This window comes from Nycticebus coucang, chromosome 12 (assembly GCF_027406575.1).
Source record: "Nycticebus coucang isolate mNycCou1 chromosome 12, mNycCou1.pri, whole genome shotgun sequence".
Lineage (NCBI taxonomy): Eukaryota > Metazoa > Chordata > Mammalia > Primates > Lorisidae > Nycticebus > Nycticebus coucang.
Genome location: NC_069791.1, coordinates 65,572,012 through 65,592,277, shown reverse-complemented (window position 1 = coordinate 65,592,277; position 20,266 = coordinate 65,572,012). Strand labels below are relative to the sequence as shown.

General features: G+C 48.5%; 1 protein-coding gene across 1 annotated transcript in view; it reads right to left on the bottom strand.

The window, feature by feature from the left end:
* The window catches only part of SDK1 (sidekick cell adhesion molecule 1), a 1,108,031-nt gene that overhangs the window by 56,122 nt on the left and 1,031,643 nt on the right, over positions 1 to 20,266 (bottom strand). The window contains exons 33-35 of the mRNA XM_053556749.1: positions 17,342 to 17,477; positions 15,741 to 15,800; positions 13,826 to 13,927 (exon numbers count right to left, since the gene is read on the bottom strand). Of these exons, the coding sequence (XP_053412724.1) occupies positions 13,826 to 13,927; positions 15,741 to 15,800; positions 17,342 to 17,477 (298 nt within the window). The remainder of the gene's footprint in view (positions 1 to 13,825; positions 13,928 to 15,740; positions 15,801 to 17,341; positions 17,478 to 20,266) is intronic.

Below are 20,266 nucleotides of genomic sequence, written 5' to 3'. Positions count from 1 at the left end.
GTCAGAGCAACACTATTAGAAGGATCTGTATGCAAACGAGGCTAGGAGGAATTAGGCCAGGCCAGTAATAATCACAGGACAAGCAAGTTAAGGGTTTTGTCTAAATGGAAAGTGTGCGCTTGGCTTGGCACTTGTGCACTTGGAGAAGCTGCAGAATAGAATTTCACGGCCTCCCACAAGACAGGCCCAGCTGGAGCATCATTTTCCTCCTGGCAGGGGAACATTTTCAAAGCATTTGGAACAAGAACACAGGACCACCAACTTGGGTCCTGGTCAGCCAGGCCACAATGAAGGCTGAGCTGCCTCCTCTCCACTCTGACCCTGGGGGGAAGAGGAGGCTAAGTCTGCGTGTCCACCTGTACAATTCTTTCTATGGCCTGTGAGGCTATTCCTATTATTTGTTTAATAAGAAGAAAAATTAAATAGCATGTGCTGACAAGAAGTGGGGCTGGAACTCAAGCCCAGACTGTCCTGTTCCAGTGCATGACTGTCCTAGCTGCAGCCTCAGCATCTCTGCTCTTATCTTAAAGAGTTGGGGGAGGGAGGAAGAGAGGTAGCCCTTGTTAGCCAAGAGGCTAACACAGGAGGAAGAACCAGGTGCCTGTGCAGAGGAAACAGGACCGGCCACAGTCAGTGAGGCTGGACTGGGGGTGAGTGCGTGAATGTTCTTCACACTAGCCTATCCACTTCTGCACAGGTTTGAATTTTCCTAATTAGCAGTTAACAAAAACAAACAACAAGCAATGGTTCTTCCAGGGTGAGCTTGGGCAGGAAGGAGTGGAAGAGCAAGGCCAGAGTGCTGGGGAGAGACCTGGGCTGCCCAATGCTGCAGCCAAAGCTCTCTCAATCCCGGGGACTGGTGTGAACCCCAAGGGCTACAGGGAGCCCAAACTCTACTGACACAAAAAGCCCAGGAGTAGCTATCTGCCTGGCCACACACATGGAGACCCTGTTTCCCTCCTCTGTGTGGATGGTCCGCTTTCTACTCATCTTATAGAATCCACCTCCAGCCCTCTCCACCCTGCACTGAGCTCTGCCACAGGCAGGACAGCCCCAGCCAGGCAGTCCTCCTTCTACCTGGGCAAGCTCCTTGAGGACAGGGCCCAGGCCTCAGATGCCCCCAGTGATTTGCGGTCTCCATAGACTGCCAACATGGCAAAGCAAAGGATTTTCCACAGAATCTGGCCCAGAACTGAAATTCAGATTGTGTGGTATTTAGGATCCTTTCCAAAAAAAGCATTAGGCATTAGAATATTCTCCATAACCTTTCTAGATTTATGGAATGAAGTTATTAATAATATCACGTATCCACCAACATTTCCTGGGCACTCATGTCTGCCAGGAAAGAGGACAACCCAGGCTGAGGGAAGCACATATAAAAAGCTTGAGAAGGACATCAACCTGGGGGCCAGAGTGACTCTACTTGTGACCACAGTATGGCAGGCCTAGGCAGGACCTGAGAGTCCCATGGGCCAGTCTCAAGATCAGTTTTGATTTTTCCCCTCTAGACAATGGGGATCTACTGAGGGCTAGAAATAGGAAAGTGTGAGGCTCAATGAGTTTGCATTTGAGAAAGATCACCCATCAAAGTGTAGAAGACAGGGTGGAGGCAGTGAACCTGGAGGTTCCTTCCGTAAGAGCCCTACCCCCAAACCCTGCTGCTAGAGGAGTATGGGGTCACAGCCCACCCCTACGGGGATGACACCTCCCCTCTGACCAGCATTAATGAAGCCAGTGTCAGGGCCACTGTCTTTCCAAGGGTTGTATCTGTCTCTGCACGCAACAGCTTAGTTCTGGGAATACCTTGGATTTTTTGTGCATCTGGTCCCGTCACCCCATATTCCACTGTGCTTTAAGAGTGCTTCTCAGCAGACTGACTTATCTATAGTCTAGTTCCCCATGAAAGCCTCACCAAGATGGTCTTCTGGGATAACGAATGTTGGAGAGAGCCTGCAGGGAGCTGCCAAGGGCCCCTGCAGCACAGGGGTGGGGGTGGGGTATGTACACTTTCTGCCTTGGGCTGGATGCAATGGCCCTGGACGATGCCCCATGGCAGGGAGCACTTGCATACCAGAAAATCTCCAGTCTAAACCCCTTGACAATGGCTTCATAGACACGTTTATGCATTATTATGGGAGAAAAAAACATAAGCTGCAGCACCCAAGGGTGGGAAGGAGAGCAAGGAGCCCTTAACCTCTTCAGACCCATGATAACAGGGTTGACCTCTTATCTCTCTGAGGGCCAGAGAATTATCTATGCAATGGAGACAGCAGTTCCCACCGAGGGGACTGTGACAGTTTGTGCCTGGCCCATGGTAGGCGCTCAGCAGATTCATTCAATCGTCTACAATGGCTTAGTCAGCAGTTCTCAACCTGTGGGTCGCGACCCACAGGAACTGTATTAAAGGGTTTCGGCATTAGGAAGGTTGAGAACCACTGGCTTAGATGGACCTTCAGGCAGCACTGCCTACTGACATCAGCCAGGGAGGTAATAGGTACTGCCTGCGGTTTGTGCGACGTCGTCACCGTGTGTCCCATTAATAGTTACCTGGGGATGCTGATGATGAGAAATCTAGCCCTACGAAGTGCAGGGTAATGGCGTTAATTACCTTGTAAACAAGTGCCATTTACTCTTCATTATAAACACATGTTTTCAAAGTAGCACAGCTCTGAATCCTTTTCATTTCCCTTAAATAGGCCCTAGGACTGGCTTTATTTATCACCAGGGGGAGCTAAAACAGCCAGAAGCATTGTTATTTTTCTCTCATTCCAACCAACAGTAATTAAAATGTTGGAGTACTTAGAAGAAAGGTAGAACCCACATTCTACAATCAATTTTTGTTCCTAAACAGCAAACCAATAATTTTAAGACATGTTTCTGTCTTCTAAGCTGCAGATACACTGTAGGAACCCAAATACTGCTGAAAGCCAGTGAATGGTCATAAATATGGAGTTTGTGTGTGTGTTTCCTCTTTTTTGGTGAAAGTTGTAAAGCCAAAGCCTATGGTTCTGGATATTCGCTGCTGACCTGATTCGGTAGCCAGTCCCCACTGGACATAGGGACAAGGCAAGCCCTGGCTTCCTTTTCCAGGAAACCAATAAAGTTGCTCTTTTGGTTGGCCTAATAGTTAATGTGCCTGAGTAACTAGGTGAGCCTCAGCCTTGGGCTTTGACCAGCAGAATTCACAGCAACAACTGCAATAACACTGCTGGGAATGACTCCATAATCAACATGCAGGATTGAGAAACACTGCCAATCCACCACAAGAGGCAGGAGAGACAGGTCAGTGTCTGGAGAGGGAGTCTGAATAGAAGGGTGAATCAAGAATTTCTAAATCAGGTTATAATTTAATACCCTTTCCATCAAAATCTCAGTAGAATTTGCTTTCTTGAGAACTCACCAAAATGATTGTAAAGTTCATAGAATGGTTGAGGAATTTTGGAAAACAAAAATGATTAAGACAAGCTCTACTAAATATAAACAATATGCAATAAGATGATATACAGTCTAAAGGAAAGGTTTGGTGGTGCCAGGGCATTAGTAAAGGTATCTACAGAACTAAAGAAAGTCGTCTGACTTGACTATAAGAATTTAAAACATGAGTATGATGTATCACAAGAATCAATCAATAGATAGTACTAGTAAGGCGGAAACTTTTCTGCAAACTTTTCTGCAAATAATCTACTTAGAATCTGACTTTATACAGATACTCAAATTCCAGCTGGATTAAAGAGTTTAATGGAAAATATGAAACCATTAAAATTATAAAAAAAGTTTGGGTGAATATTTGCCCAGATTCTAATCTAGAAGCTTGACCATGCCACAACGTAAACACAATAAAATTAAAGACAAAGAATACAAAGGAAAAACTACTCACCATAGCACAATCAAACATGGTATACCTAATATATAAGGAACTCAAAAATCAACTCAAAACACTAAGATATGTTAAAAGAAAACAGAGACCAGGCTTGAGAAGCTTCTGAGCCAACAAAATCAGTTAATCCATGGATGCAACCTCAACCTTACTAAATTTGTGAACATAAATGAATTTCAACTTGGGCTATTTCTTGTTAATGCCTATATGAAAGACAAAAAAAGCCTAAAGCTCTGTCAATTAGAAGCTGCCAACTAACTTACAGACATGCAGGTGGGGACTTTGCAGCAAGATGAGGCAATAGCATAACTGTAACCAGTCAAGCATTTATTTTCTTTGCCTGGCTGCACATTCACACTTTAAAAACTTTCCCCTATGTTCCCTTAGAATCCAAACCACCTTTGGTTTGGTGCTGCCCAATTCATGAATTATTGTTAGCTCAAATAAGTTCTTTATCAATTCTTCATAAATTTAAAGACAAAAACCCAAAAATGTATAAAATTTATTAAATTCTTTATGATTGTGTCTCAGTTTACCTTTTAACAGACCCCCCCCATGAGAAAAAGAACCATGAACAATCACAGGCATTTAATCACAGACTAGTCATTTACAAATCCCATATATTAAACCAATAATGAGATGCATTTTTGCCTAACACATCAGGAAAGATTTAGAAGTGGAAGGAGAGAAAATACACCCCAGACTCATATCTGGTCACTGCTGTAGGGTATCAATGATTGAAGTTTTACAAAAGTGAAAAATGTTTATATCATTGAACAAGAAATTGGCTTCTACGATTTTATCCTAAGGAAAGTATCAGATGAGTTGTAAAAGATTTGTAATAATGTTAGAGTAGCTTTACCTGTAATAGCAAGGTGCTGGATTCAGTACTCTCTGCAAATGTATTCAGTGATATAAAATTATAGTAAAAACCTCATAGGTTGTTTATAAAGTTTTCCATCACCAGTCCCAGCCCCTGCCCTCCTTTACCAGGTGCCTCCTGTCTCACCCAGGGGAGGCATCACCTGGCCTTGCTCCACATGCCTTATGGAGCAGCAGTACCACAGGTCCTTATTCACCCCTTACATAGACACAGTGCACTAGATGCACACACAATCACAGCTGCAAACAGTGTAAAATGGGGCTCAAACCCCACCTAGAACCAGATTATGACTCCCAAACCCTCTTACCTAGAAATGCCAGAGGCCCCACTACTTCTAGTCCTCAGGAGGAGGTGACGGATACCAGGGGTGGCCAGATCTGAGGCAAAGGCCAAGATCTGGAAAGAGCCTGTGGAGGAAAAAGCTGTGCCCTGTGCTGCCTGTTGGTGCCAACGAGATTCTGATGCACCTCCTAAGCCAGCTGAGCAGAGAGAACAGCACTGTGAGAGCGCCTACTTGTAATCAGTCTTGCTATATGTTCCTCATCACCATGTCTTCCACGTCAGGAGCCTAAACCCCAATTTCACAGTGCTCTGGTAACAACCTTCCTACCCTCCAAAATGAGAGAACTCAGCTGGAGTCTACTGGTTCCAGGGATTGAGAACTTCTCCCCTGAATAGTGAATGTCTATGACAGAAGTGGGCAGAATGGAGTCTGGAGGTTGGCTGGGTCTGGCCAGAAGAGTAGGGTGGGTGAATAAGGAGGAGGGGCAGATTCTGTGGGGTGGGCAGGGCCCTCTCTGTGTGGAGGAGGTGGTGCTGGCTCAGGGGGGTGAAGGGAACCACAAGGCTACAGGATTCAAGACTCGTGTAGAGACAGAGCTTTCCCTGTTTTATTGAGGGCTCTGTCCTTAGGTAGCTGCCACTGTGGCTTTGCTGCCACCAACTCAGGCTAGAGGGAACCCCTGGAGATAAAAGTGCAGGGGCATCATGGTGGCCGCTGTGGCTATGGAAAGTGCCCGCTGCAAGGAACTAGGCCTCCTCAGCTCCAGTTTCCAGGAACAGGGCTGGGGGCCACATGTGTTTGCCTCCATGACCCCTTCTTTCTTCCCCCACTGTCCCAGCTACATACTTTGGCATGGGTCAGTTTTCGGTCAGTATGGATTAAGAAGTAAATGGAAAGTCATGGGCTTCATTTGGAGTTGGTCAGCCCTGCTTTGCTCTGTTTTGTTTTGAAGTCCTTGGGTGTCAGAGTTCTGGGCTATTTTCAGAGCCCTCCTATCTCTGTGAAAAGACAAGGATGAAGGGTTTATAGGGCGTATAAGGCACATGGACAGGACACCTCCCTTTAGAATCCTTCCTGTGCTCCCTAGGCCCTGGAGTGGTGCCATCCCCTGAGCTCAATGCCCTGTTTGACTGAGGACACTTGCTGGAATGTTGGTCCTCTGTGCTTCTGGGCACCGATGCCTATGGTCTGGGCATTCTCTTTCTTCCTTCCTTTCTTCCCACAGTTGTTTTCTTCCCTCCCTGTCTCCGGGATGTGTGCTGTATTCTAGGTATATGCTGAGGTGATAAGGATGACTCACAGGAGTCCCTGCCCCTGTGGAGCTCAGAGGGAACAGACCTGACCTCAGTGAGAGGTGCAAAGAGCTGTGTGTGCAGTGAGTTCTGGATTATAGGACTGAACATCTAGTTCTACCTAGGGAAAGAATGTAGCTACTCCTCTGAGGGCTGGTCTGAAAGCTGGGCTGCCTGGGGGCATGTGTGTGTGTGGAGGGCAACTGGGAATTTTCTCAGGGTAGGAGGGGAGGTCGGTGGTTCCAAGTGGACCCAGCTTGCTATGTGGAGTAGTGTATGTCCCTGAGGAAGTAGTGGCCTTGGGGGTCCGACACGCCTGGCCCTGGGTTGGAGCAAGAGTGCAGGCTTCTCCCAAAGGCAGAGCCCCATCGTGAGCAGTAAGGGTCTTAAAGACTGAGACAGGGGGTCCCTTACACCCCTACAGAACCCAGAACACTGTGGAGCCCAGAGATAGGTCTGCAGCAATTGCCAGGAATCATCTGAACAGTAGTCCTGCTGAGGAGCCCACGGGTCCCGCCTGCATCTCTGCCCTGCAGTGGGTCTGGCCACATAGGGAGGCTTGGCCACCAGCTCTGCCGCAGGAAGCTGCAGCCAGCACCCCCTTCCCTTCTCCAGACAGCCACATTTGGCTCTTCTATGGGGATCCTCCCCTTGTCCACATGGTTCAGGCAGAGATGACACCAAACCCTGACTTCGGGCACCTCAGACCATTAACCATAGCAAGTGGTTGGGGGCTGATGTGCGACTAAAGACAGGCTGAAGAGAGCTAGCAGTTTCCATGCCTGACTCCACAGAAAGACAGAAGCTCTGCAGCCTGGAGATGTGGGGAGCACTTGGTGAGGAGCTGCCCCTAAGAGCTGGCTGTGTGGAGAGAGGAACACAGAGGCAGCACACGGCAGCCTGTGGGGTCACGGATCCCGCCGGACCTGAAGCTGTCTCCAGCCTCCTTGGTTTTCAGTTATAGGAGTCAATAAATAATTCACTCACCCTTATTATGAAACTAATCTAGGACCTTCACATGAAAGCTATAACCCAGTTACAACCTAAGAATAGGGAGAAGGGGGAAAGGGAGGGGAGGGAGGGGGGAGGTAGGTGGAGGGATGGGGATTAATGGGATTACACCTGCGGTGCATCTTACAAGGGTATATGTGAATCTTAGTAAATGTGGAATGTAAAGGTCTTAGCAAAATAACTAAGAAAATACCAGGAAGGCTATGTTAACTAGTGTGATGAAAATGTGTCAAACGGTCTATGAACCAAGTGTATGGTGCCCCATGATCATACTAATGTACACAGCTATGATTTAATAAAAAAAAATAATAATAATTCTTCCAGCTTAAGCTTGTTTGGATTGGTTTTTTTTTTAATTACGAAATCATAGGTGTGTACATTAATGCAATCATGGGCCACAATACACTGGTTTTTATATACCATTTGACATATTTTCATCACACTGGTTAACATAGCCTTCCTGGCATTTTCTTAGTTACTGTGTTAAGACATTTATATTCTACATTTACTAAGTTTCACATGGACCCTTGTAAGATGCACCTCCTGCTGACTGGAGTCCTTACTTACGTATTATTTTTACCAATTTGTAAATACCTAGGTTTGAGAATCAATCTCAATAAAAAAAAGAAAAACTAAAAATTATCTTCTCTGAGGTTAAAAAGATTTAAATAATACATGTGTGGGCTAGAGCAGGCCCAGAGATAATCCACTCTAAACAGGTCATCATTTTGTTGATGAGGCCAGACAATCGAGGCATCTTCTGGACATTTGTCTTATGAATGGGACAGATGAGTGGCAGAGTTGGGATGAGAACCCGTGTCTCCTCACATCTACCTGATACATCTCTCCAATGCAACAGATTCCTCAAGCCTGGAACCCAGAGTAGGTAAGTGACTTGCCCATGGTCACACAGTCAGTACATGGCAGAGCACTTAGCCTGATCTGAAGCATCTGGCCAATAGAACAGAAATTGGCCTGATCTGACATTATTTTCTGACAGTTTACTCACTGTAAGTCAGCATGCTAGCAGTACCACTCATCAGAATGAAATGGGCCATAATGGTACTTGGGCTGTGAGAAGCATAGACTAGCATGGTAATGACTGTCATTACTAACCTCCTTCCAGAAAATTCTCTCCAGTGCAAACAGAAGATAAAGAAGTATGCTGAGCAGCAGCAGCTGAGAAGCCCAACTGCAGTGGCCAGCACTGCCAGGTCAGTGGCTGCAGGTACAGGAGAGCCAAGGGTGGGAGGAGCAGACAGAACGATGCAAAGGCCACTTCTCCAGCCCAAGTGACTGCTTGGGACAGCAAAGTAATCGGAACAGGAAGAGACAAATGCCGTGGAAATGATGCCTCTCTCCACAGAAGGAGGAGGGAATTGGTATGACAGCCCTTAGGAACGACCTGTGATCGAGACCCACAGGTGCAGAGGCAGACCTCGGCTCTGGCCAGCTGGACCCTGCCCTCCACGTAAACTGGGGTGAATGACGTGTCTTCTCCAAGCCTCGGCTTTCTCATCAGTAGTAACTGGGGATGACAACCTGGATGCTCCTCTGGCCTGGCCTGGCCAATTTCTCTTGTAGATCCCCAGGTCAGATGTGAAGCACCCTGGGCAGAGTCTGGGCTGAGGATAAGGCAGGTGGGTGGGAGAGGGCATGGAGCAAGGAAGAACTCCTGAGAGGCTTCGCGTGCAACGTCTGCCTCTATAGAGGTAACATGATAAGGACAGTGTTTCCAATGAGGAAGGATGCTAATGGCATTTAGTGTATCTTGAGTGCCCACAGATTCTGTACCCTCCTCTCTTGTCTTCAGCATGTTAGAACAGTGCTAGTGGTGTTGCAGTGATTAAAGACAAAAGAAGTTTCCTGCTACATAAAACCCAGTGGTTCTTCATTGGGTGTGACCTTTCCCTTGATCACTCAGGATCCAGGATCCTTTGTTTCCTGGCTGTACCCTCCTTGGTGCAGGAGGTCCTTGACTCACTCCTCTGGGTGAGGAAGGCCCACCTCTCCCTAACTGCACCATGGGAAATGGCACCTATCATTTCTGCTCACACTCTATTGGCCATACTTGGGTGCATGATGCAAGTAATTGCAAAGGAGGCTGGGCATGCAGTGGGCCTGTATGCCCAGGACCAGTGTACAGCAACTTCTGTTCTTTAGACACCTCTTGTCTGCAGTGTGCCTATAAGCGTGTTCTCCACTCAAATGCTGAAAGCCTCTCAGATTTTATCACCTGGAGTTCTGCCCCCCACCAGCTTTCCCAGGTCCTGCATCCCCAGGCCCAAGCCCAGGTCAGTAGCCTGTTCCTAGGGCCAGAGGCAGGTGGTCTCAGCATAGGTGACTTTTCCTTCACATTTTCTCTCTTTCCGCAAAGTGCAGGGAAATATCCTCTCCTGCGTGCTTTCTCTTCTCTACATTCCAATGTTCCCGACTGTAGTCTCTTCTGGGTACCACAACCCACCTTATGATGGAAGGAGAAAATATATACTTCCTCCACTCCTGTCTGTCTCTTCACCCATCCTGTTGGCTTCATGCCAGGGACAGAGCTGATGGTCACACACATGGGGTTTTTTCATAAGGGCTCTCCCAATAAGGAAGAAGCCCCCTGCATGGAGCCTGGCTCTCAGCAGGAACTCCGGCTCCCATCACTGACCTTGCTAGCTCTGCCTATCCCTTCCCCTCCTGCCAGGGGGAACCAGGAAGAAGCCCCAGTGGAAAGACCAACCCAGAACAAGAGGGTGTTTGCTGCAAAAGGTGATACATGTTATCTGTCATTGTGGGGACAGAGGCCACTTGTGCCTTCTTCTGTTTCCTTCAAGATGAGGAGCTTCTGATTTGCCTCTAGGTCCACTGCCTTCTCTGAGAAGCAGTCCCCCTGCTTTCATCTCAGCACTTCCCAGCCCCATCTCCAGCGCACATGCCCGTGCAGAGTCCTGACATGGCTCTCCTGCCCTGTATCCTAAGTCAGAGTTCTGGAACCTCAACTTCTAGGAATAACAAAGGTACACGGGACCCTCTGGTACTAACCCTGGGGCAAGGAGCCCTTCAGAACTCAGCAGCCATGATCTAGTGAGGAGGACAGACACCAAGAGAGAATATGGTCCTTCTGTCAGCAAAAAGCAGAGGTGTTCACAAAGTATGCACAGATGGGAGCAAAGAGGAAGAAACCGGGACCCTGCTTAGAGGGAAGGGTTAGAAAGAGCTCTCTGGAGAGAAAGCCACAGAGCTGGTCTGGAGCAGCTTCCCAGTGGACTAGAGGGTGGACATTTCAGACAAGTCAACTGCATGAGACTGTGTGGGGCACTTCCTGGGTGCCCAATGCCATAGGCTACAGCTCTGCTCTGACTCTGAGCATCCTCCTTCAGCCTCTTTCAACCAAAACAGCATGGCTTTTTGGAGCCTGTCTGTATGGGTCAGGAAGGCTCCTCCTGGGTGGGTGGCTTGGGCACACGTAGGGTTTCTTTTCTCTTCTATGGGCTTACAAAAGAGCCAGGTGGCAGAACCTGGGAGAGTTGGTCAAGGTGATCCCACGGGGGGAGATGGGCATGTTGGGGTGGAGGTGGGGCAAGAGGATAGGACAGGCAGGACAGAGGGAGCAGGGACCCCTAGGTGGAGAGGGAAGGGAGACAGGAGGCCAAGGAACAGAGAGAAGCCAGCATCAGGCCCAGGCCCATGTGGCTGCAGCCTCTGTGACTGCCCCCTCCTTCCTTGGGCTCAGTCCCAGCTCAGCACCACTGGAACCCCCAGCACACTGTGTTCACAGCAACATTATTTACACATCCAGAAGGTAGAGGCCACCCAAGTGTCCATCCATGAGGAACGGAAAAACAAAACATGGTATGTCCAAACACTGGATATTATATTATTCAGCCATGAAGAATAAAGTTTAGATTCCTGTACCCACCTGGAGGGAGCCTCAGAAACCTCACACTGAGTGCAAGGAGCCAGACACAAAGGGACAAGGGTTGCATGATTCCACTTATATGTAATGTCCAGACTAGGCAAACCCAGAGAGACAGAAAGCAAGCTGGACGTTGCCAGAGGCTAGGAAAAGAGGCAAGATGGAAGGCCTGCTAACTGGCCTGAGATTTCTGTTTGCAAAGAGGAGAAAGTTTTGGAGATGGATGATGGTGATGGTTGCACAACATTGTGATGCATTTAGTACCACTGAATTGCACACTTAAAAATGATTTAAATGTCGGGCGGCGCCTGTGGCCCAGTGAGTAGGGCGCCGGCCCCATATGCCGAGGGTGGCGGGTTCAAACCCAGCCCTGGCCAAACTGCAACAGAAAAAAAAAAAAAATCATTTAAATGTCATATGTATTTTACAACAACAATAGACAAATAGGACAAACCCTAGAAGTAGGGCTGGGAGCACCACAGCAAGTCATGCTATTGTGTGGCTGACCCTGACAGGGCCCCATCTCTGCCTGGCCTCCCTCCTTGACACAGAAGTTCCTTCCTCTAGACACCAGACTCAGTGCCCTGAGCCTGAGTCCTGGCCTCTTCTTCCTGGGATGCAGGCTTACCAGTGGGCAGAGTTCCCTCATGTTACCCCTGGTGCCCAAAGTTCAGCAATGGTAAGTCCCAGCTCAGCCATCCTGTGCTCCCTCATTCCACTGGCGTGCCCCCCTGGCTCCTGCCCAGTGGCCAACTGGAGCCTGAATAAGACTGTAGAGCATGGAATTTGCCAGAGCCACCGCTGACTATAGCAGCCCCCTTTGCTATATTTTAGGTATGGTTTTATTGACCCTCCAAATTACATGTTGAAATTTAATTCCCAGTGTCAGTGTGGGGGTACTGGGAGGAGTTTGGGCCATGAGGATGAATTCTTCATGGATGGCCTGGTGCTGAGCTTTTGCTTTATTAGTTCTCTTGAGAGCTAGGTGTTATCTGTAAAAAAGCCTGGCACCTCCCTCCTTCTCTCCTACTTCCTCTCTAGCTGTGTGATCTCGACACATGGCAGCTTCCCTGCCCCTTCCACCTTGAGTGAAGGCTCTCTGAGGCCTCCCCAGAAGCAGATGCTGGTGCCAGGCCTCTGGTACGGCCTGCAGAACCATGAGCCAAATAAGCCTCTTTCCTTTATAAATTCCCTATGCTATGCCTCCATGTCTTTCCTCTGCCTTGGTGACTCTGCTATGGCTAGCCCCAGCCCTGCTGGGTCACCCAGACCCCACCTTAACTACTCAGAGGAACACCTTTGAACAGATTTTTGTACAAAGAGAAGCAGAAATAAGGCTCAGGGCTTGTAGCTCAGTGAGTAGGGTGCTGGCCACATATACTGAGGCTGGCAGGTTTGAGTCCAGGCCTGCTAAACAACAATGACAACTGCAACCCCAAAATAGCTGGGCGTTGTGGTAGGTGCCTGTAGTCCAGCTACTAGGGAAGCTGAGGCAAGAGAATTGCTGAAGCCCAAGAGTTGGAGTTGCTGTGAGCTGTGACACCACAGGACTCTACCGAGGGTAGAGTCTGAAACTACATAGTGAAACTCTGGCTCAAAAAAATAAATCAATAAAAAAAGAGAAGCAGAAATAAGGTATGTTCCAAATGTCCCATTTCACACATTATCCTTATTTGTATGCAAATACTGCTTGACTATTACAGAAAAAAATCTGCTAAGCTTCCCACTGTGCTATTGATTGACTTATAACAATAACCTTTCCAAATTGCAAAAGGTCACCTCATGTGTTTCTATCTGCCAGCCTGGCAACCCAAACTTCCCTCCTGCTACCCAGAATTTCCTACAAGACTAGGCCTCTATCCTCAGGGAAATTCTAATGGCTGTGGGCCTGTGGCTTCACCCATCTCAATCTGTACTTTCAGATGCGAGAAGGCTGTACTCTGAACTGGGGGAAGTCTTTAAAACCATCCACCAAGGAGGAGGCTGAGAGTCCATGTGCAGGCTCCTTCCACGGGGAGGGCGTTGCTCACATTAGCTGATAATCACTCTAGGGCCACAAGCTGATCTAAAATCAGAACATCATGTCTCATAGCAAGTTAGCCCCACATAAGTATGATTCCCTTGCATCAGACTTGGAGTCATGTCTCATCTTTTAGAAATGATCCATGTGGCTTTACAGGGCCTAGAGAATGGGTGTTACCAGGATATAGGGCTAACTCCCCCCCACTAGGCCGTTGCTAAAGGCCAGCAAGAGTGAGATTGCTGGTGAAATACAAACCTCTACCCTTCCAAATGACAAGGCCCCATTTCACACATACCTAATTCCCACTGAGCTAGGAATAGTGCTCTTATAGAGCAAGGTGAACAAAGCTATGCCATTCAAAACAAGGCTTGGCCACTCACTTTAGCTGTTAGGAAATTCCAGTGCTTGGTCAGTTATGTAGAAACCTCCTGCCCCATCACCAGCATGTTCTGTAGGGAAGATACCACCTGCCATCTGAGTTGCTGGCCACAGTGCAACTGGCTATTCCAACTGCTATTGCCAGTGGTGGGGTTGGGGGTCCATAGAGCCTACCTGCTTCACCAACAAAGACCTCCACAGGTGCGCTGGCTGGGCTCTCGCCGATGATGTTGTAGGCGGTCATGATCACTTCATAGCGCCGGTACTTCTTTAAATCTATAGTATTATAGGAGACAGGGGTCAGCCTGCACCAGGACCACCCTCCATGAACTACATTGACGGAATCAGCACCCTCTGAAGGGGGGGATGGGGAATAGGCTTTTTTCCATGGAGAAGCCTGTGAAATGCTCCGTCTCCTATGGGCAGGGGCTTCTCTCCTCCTCTTATGAATCAGGTAAAAGGTAGCACGAAACTCCCTCTTCTAAAACAGAAGGCTTAGATTACAAAACACAGCATGGGCCTGCCTCTCGGTCTAGAATATCTTCTTAAAACTAAGAGTAAGCTGGACTAAGACTCTGGATATTTAAAAAAATAAATTAAAGACATTGGTAAACCAAAGGCCTTTGAGTTTTTAATGACCATGTCCTGGGAGAAAGGGTGTGGGCAACTGTGCAGAGCAGGTAGCAAGTGTGGGCTCTGCACAAAGTGACAAAGCCAGAGTAACTGGGGACCTTTCAGCCAAAACATTCTGGAAAGTTCTCCCACTGTTTAATAATGCTGTGCAGGTACTTAGCTTTTGTGAGACTCTGTGTGTGATTTGAGCACCTGTGTGCTGCTGTGGTTGGTGATACATGTCAACATATCAGGCCTTCGGACTAGGCCTCCTACAAGCTCCTTGCTCAGTAGAGTTTCAGGGAATCAGACTACCAGGGTCCTCCCATCACCAGGTCCAAGGAAATGTTTCTGGTTTCTGCCGATGCAGCTGAGTCAGGACCCATCACCCTAATCTGTACCACTGCTGGCATCTTACAAACAGCCCATGGAAGGGGCTTCCTGGATCATGTTAGCCTGGGATGTTATTCTCAACTCAGGGACCAACTGAGACTAGGGAAAGAGTAGACAGAGCCAGAAAAGTATGGACATGGTGCAGCCCTGTGGGCTCAGGCCGCCCCTCCCTGGCTTTTCCAAATCTAATAATTGAGAATTCTGAGCTTGAGAACCCTTGAGGGCAGTGGGAAGCAAGAACAAGACAGCATGGACAGCCTGAAGGATGCCCTCCCATGGTAGGGCGTAGGGTGGGCTAGCCCCCTTCCACTTTCTAAGCCAGCCACGCCAATCAAATTATAAGTCCCTTTTAGTCCCACCCCTAGCCAGAAATCCTAGGGGAAGCAACATGGTTTGGTAAACAAAATGTGGTCTACCTAGACAAAGGTACACTACACGGCTTTAAAAAGGAAGAACATTCAGACATCTGCTCTGATGTGAATGAACCTTGAGGGTGTTACGTTCTGGGGAACAAGCCAGACGCAAAAGGACAAACATTGTACAATTCTACTTACAGGAGGTGCCTAGAGCAGTCAGATCCAACTGGACAAAAAGTTGAAAGGGGCTGGGAGGGGGACAGGGAGCTGTTACTTAATGGGAGCAATTTCAGTTTGGGAAGATGAGAAAGTTCTAGAGAAGGATGGTGGTGATGGCTGCATAATAATGTGAATATGCTTAAAGCCACTCACTGCAGGCCGCAAAGGGTTGAGAGGGTAAGTTTTTTTCTTATGTGTATTTTACCATAATAAAAAAGTTAAAAAATACATAGAGGGGAGCCAGAGAGGAGATCTAATTTAATCCAAATTTCCTTTTTGTCTTCAACTTAAAGACTAAATGTCAGTAAATCGCCCCAACCTCTCTTTCTAAAAGTTACTTTTCCTTTCTCCTGGTGGTTTTGGTATGTTGAGAAGCAGCATTTGACAAGAGGAATTCCAGAAGTTAGAGCCATTAATCCAAGCTGGTTTTCTCTTGGTCCACTGAGAGGCCAAGAGGTGCTGGCCACAATGTGGCTCCTTAAAACCCCCCGCAGGCAGCATCCACTTACGTGTTAGCTCGTATGTTGTCAGGGTGGAGCTGCTGTTCACCGTCTTGAAGCTGCTCTGGGCTATGGAGTCAGTAAAGCAGAGAGGCAGTCGTTGTGGGGAAGCGGTTAATGCAAATAGTCAGAGTGGGAGCGGGGAGAGGCACAACCTCCCTTGCATGCTGTTCTGGCTCCCCTGCAGCACCCCTGGCCCGTTGTGCAGAGCTGCGGGAACTACAGCTTTCCTATTTCAAAATCGTTCTTTTTCAAGCACCAAAAGAAGCAAGAAAAGCTTCATCTTTCTTTGTTGCACTCCTTTTACAAAAGGATTTGTTACATAAAATTCTGATTCAGTCAAAAGGCTGCACTTAAGGACCAGGAAGGCCATAGTTAAAGGCAGCAGGTCCCCATGCAATAACAACCACACTGCTGCCCACACTCCCCATGGCTTCCTGGGGGTATTTTTTTGTAAAATAGCCCAACTCAAGACAGATGGGGGTGTGCCCGACCTTCTGATCCATCAGAACATGTTACAACATAGTGCCAAGTGGCACAAGGTGGGACACGATGTCAGTTTCTGCAGGGTTCCCTGTGGCAGGAACAGCTGCCAATTTGCTCCAGAGGAAGGCAGGCATGACCAGGTGTATGAGCCCAGCCACACCAGGGGGGGTCCTTCTATTTTGTTGTGCTTTGATTTTGTGACAAAGCCTGGGAAAATGCTGATTATTGTCTGGTCACTAGCAAGGGACACCTTCAGGGCATGCCCAGAGTGTGTACAACAGCCAAGTGCTTTCCTTTCTTCAATGTTTACCAACACTGCTCCTGGGATTGGCCAGGGTTGAGATGTGTGAGCTAGCTCACCAGCTGCCGTCTGCACAGTTGGCCCTCAGGGTGTCGGCGGAGTCTGGGTGTCGGGGCTTGGTGAAGGAGCTAGGCAGCCTCCTGAAATGGTGGAGCTGGCAGAAGGCAGGACATGCTGTCCAGCATCCACATGGCACATTCCTGCAGCTGCTCCCTCACTGTCCCCAGTATGAAGAGGTCAAGGCCAAAGAGTGCTTTCTGTGATGTGGTGGATGCCAGGAAGAGAAGCCTGTCTACCCTCTTCCAGGAGGAGGGAACAGGAAGGGGCAGCCCTCCTCTCACCCACAGTTCCAGAAACTGCCGTGAAGGCAGCAGGATTATTGTCAGAACTGTGCCAGGGATCATGGCAGCATAGGATGGGCATGGTCAACCCAGGAATGAGATACTAGGCTCCACACAGAGGCTGTGTGCTTTGATGGCTGGGGAGCCCTCCTACTCCTCGGGTCCTGCAACAGGACCCAAACCACTCTCCATTTGGGGTAGCAGCACATTGTCCCTGAGGGCCTAATATGGTTCTCCCTTAATACAATCTCTGGCAGAAAGGCCCCACTGCCTCCCAGTGACACTGCCCACCTCACCCCTGCACCCCACATGCTCCTGGCAGGTGAACTACTTGTTCCTGTTCCCTGAGGAATACCTCTCACTGCCTCCTCCTTGGCGTTTCCATCAGAACTTGCATTGAGCAGATGCCTAGGGAACCTCTCTGCCCAGCCCACAGTGATTAAGGGGAGTATGCTCACCAGAACAGAGGGGACAGGCCTCACCTGTGAGCTCTGCTCGTAAAGCTGAAGGGCTCTTGAGCATCTTGGTCTCAGGGCTGGATCCTGCCTCATATTCCAGCTCCCGGTAATAGATCCTGTATCCCTGCAGGAGGCCATTCAGGCTCTCATCCCTTGGAGGCTGCAAAGACATCACACCTACTCAGTCACTTGGGGACAGCCTGAGTTTGAGGCTTGGTGAGCTCCCCCTGCCACACACAGGGAAGTCACTAGCTCATAGGACAACTGTCAGATTCATGAAGAGGATCATAGAAACTTCCTAGGGCATAAAACTGAGTCTCTGAGCCTCAGTTTTCTTGAGCACATGTGTGGGGATATGAGCATCTTATCAGACGAGCCCCAAGGCTGGGGCAGGAAAGATAGCCCAGACCAACGGCAAAGAAGCTGCCCATTGTTGGGAAACCTCAGGATTCAACCTGGGCCTAAACAGCCCACCAGCTGGCCCACCCTGCCTCCCGCTGCCTGGCCACCTAGGCTGTGGCAGTCTTTCTTGCTCAGCCCCTCCCTGACCCCTCCACATGTGAGGTCACTTCATTCCACCCAGCTCAGGCCTAAGCCTAGAATCCCCATGGGCCTTCCAATGACAGTGGCATGAGAAGGACCTACGACAGACCATGTGCTCATTCAAATTTAAAATTCAAGTGGAATATAAAGGACAGATAGATAAGGAAATGGAAGTTCGGATCTTGCTGGAATTTAAACACACGTGTGTGGAGTCCCAAGACCTGTACTAATCCACGTTAGGACACATCTGCCTGGCATTCAAGATGTAGCCTAAATCTTCCTTCTTCCCTCAAAAGTATGTTTGAGGAGGATGTTTCCATTTAGGTGACTGATCTGTCACTGGAAGAAAGGTCGTCCCATGCCATGTGACTTCCCATAAAGCCTCAACCATCACAGTGCCCATCCGTGTTGAGCCTCCAACAATCTGGTTTTTTTCTCTTGGGCTATTCAGATAAGGAATAAGGGATAAGAACCAGAAAGATGGCTGCAGGCAAGGTCATGGAGCCTTGTGCAAGGACAGGGATGTGCACGGAATTCTCCATGTCTCCTACCCTGTCACTCACTCTGTGAGGCCACCTGTGCCTCAGTATACCATCCTACTCCCTGGGCAAGTCACAGCTTTCCTGCCTTTGTTGAACTTTGTCCCTCCAAAAAGATATGTTCAAGTCTAACCCCTAATACCTGTGAACCAGAACTTGTTTGGAAATAGGGTCTTTGCACATATAATTAGTTAAGGCAAAGTCATAGTGGATTAGGGTGGGCCCTAATGTGACAGTGACATCCTTATAAGAAGAGGGAAATTTGGATACAACCACATAGGGAAGAATGTCATATGAAGATGGAGGCAGAGACTGGAGTGACACATCTACAAGTCAAAACATGCCAGAAGCTGGGAGGGGCAAGGAAGGATCCTTCCCTTGTGCCTTCAAAGGGGGCGTAACGCTGCTAACACCCTGACTTTAGACATTTGGCCTCCAGAACTTAGAATAATTTCTGTTGTTCTAAGCCACCTGATTTGTGGTGGTAATCCATTATGGCAGCCTTAGGAAAGCACTGCACCCGTGCTGTCCAAATGCTTACTCGCCAGTTCTCACTATCTGAACCCAGGTGCCAAGAGGATCTGGATGTTTAGATAAGTTGTTTTGCCTTTGAATGCTTGCTACTGATGACCCAAAACTCAAAATTTGAAGAATGTACTATTCATTGCCTCTCCAAACAGACAGGTATACTCAGATTGATGTAGCAAGCAGCAACACACACTCATGCAAACATGCCCATGTTTATTCAATTTTTAAAATTGAGATCGGCTAACACATTGACTCCTGCAGCCCTTGGGGCCACTACAGTGCAGGGCTGCTGGCAGTTCTCTGTCATTCTCCAAGGAGTCACCTGTAATACCTCCAATTCACGGTCAGCACAACAGCATATCACTTCCTGTGTCACTTTTCCCATCAAATGCAGAAAAGTGTAACTGGAACCAGAATCGATTTGCCAGGTCTCAATGATCCATGTCAGGGGCACAGCAATTCCACATGGCAGGCCTTGCTCCAGCCTGGTGTGAGGAGTCTGACCCCACAGAGGGTCAGAGGCAGAGAGATTGTCATCCAGTGGCTCTGTGTCTGAGCCTCCAGTATCTCCCATATGGGGTGCTTGCCAACTCCCCACAGCCCTCCTCAACTGTGCTACAAGGTACAAGGGTCACCCATCCATCTGGCTGGCTATAGCCTCAGCTCTGAGGTCTCCTGCTGGCCACCGTGGACCAGGGAGGGGAATGGTGTGGCCAGGCATTTGGATGCTTTGCCTCCAAATTCTCAACAGGGGGATTGAGACTATCATCTTGGGAGGGACTTTTTCCATAGGCTTTTCCTTTTCTCTCTTTATCTTTCACCTGCCATTACCAGCAGCAGAGGGGACCGTGGGGCTGGCTCTGCTCCAGACCTCTGTCCTGGCCCTGGTTGGCCATCTGCACAGGGCCTGTGGTGCACTTGGACACTGTGGTGCTCTCAGGCTAGAACAGATGACCCAGAGCCCAGGGATTCTGATGTCAGGTGAGTTTCTTAGCTTTTTGCTTTTTCCCTCTTACAGCTACCAGGTTTAGCTAGTAAAAATACAGGACATCCAAATAAATCTGAACCTCAGAATTACTGTTCTAAAATCACATTTTAGTGGCTTACCAGCATTTTTCCTGGATACCAACTTTCCCCCCTTTCCACCAGGACAACCTACAGGTGGAAATGTTTTATAAATCACCTCACAAGAACAGAGCTGGCAAAACACACAGGAAGTGAACCAGCACAGATGAGGGCACCTGCAGGAGGGGTGTGCCTGGAGTGGGATGGGTGGTCAGCAGGGCAGACTTTCCTGGGATTCATCAGGAGAACATACCAATGGGGGAGCCGGGAGCTC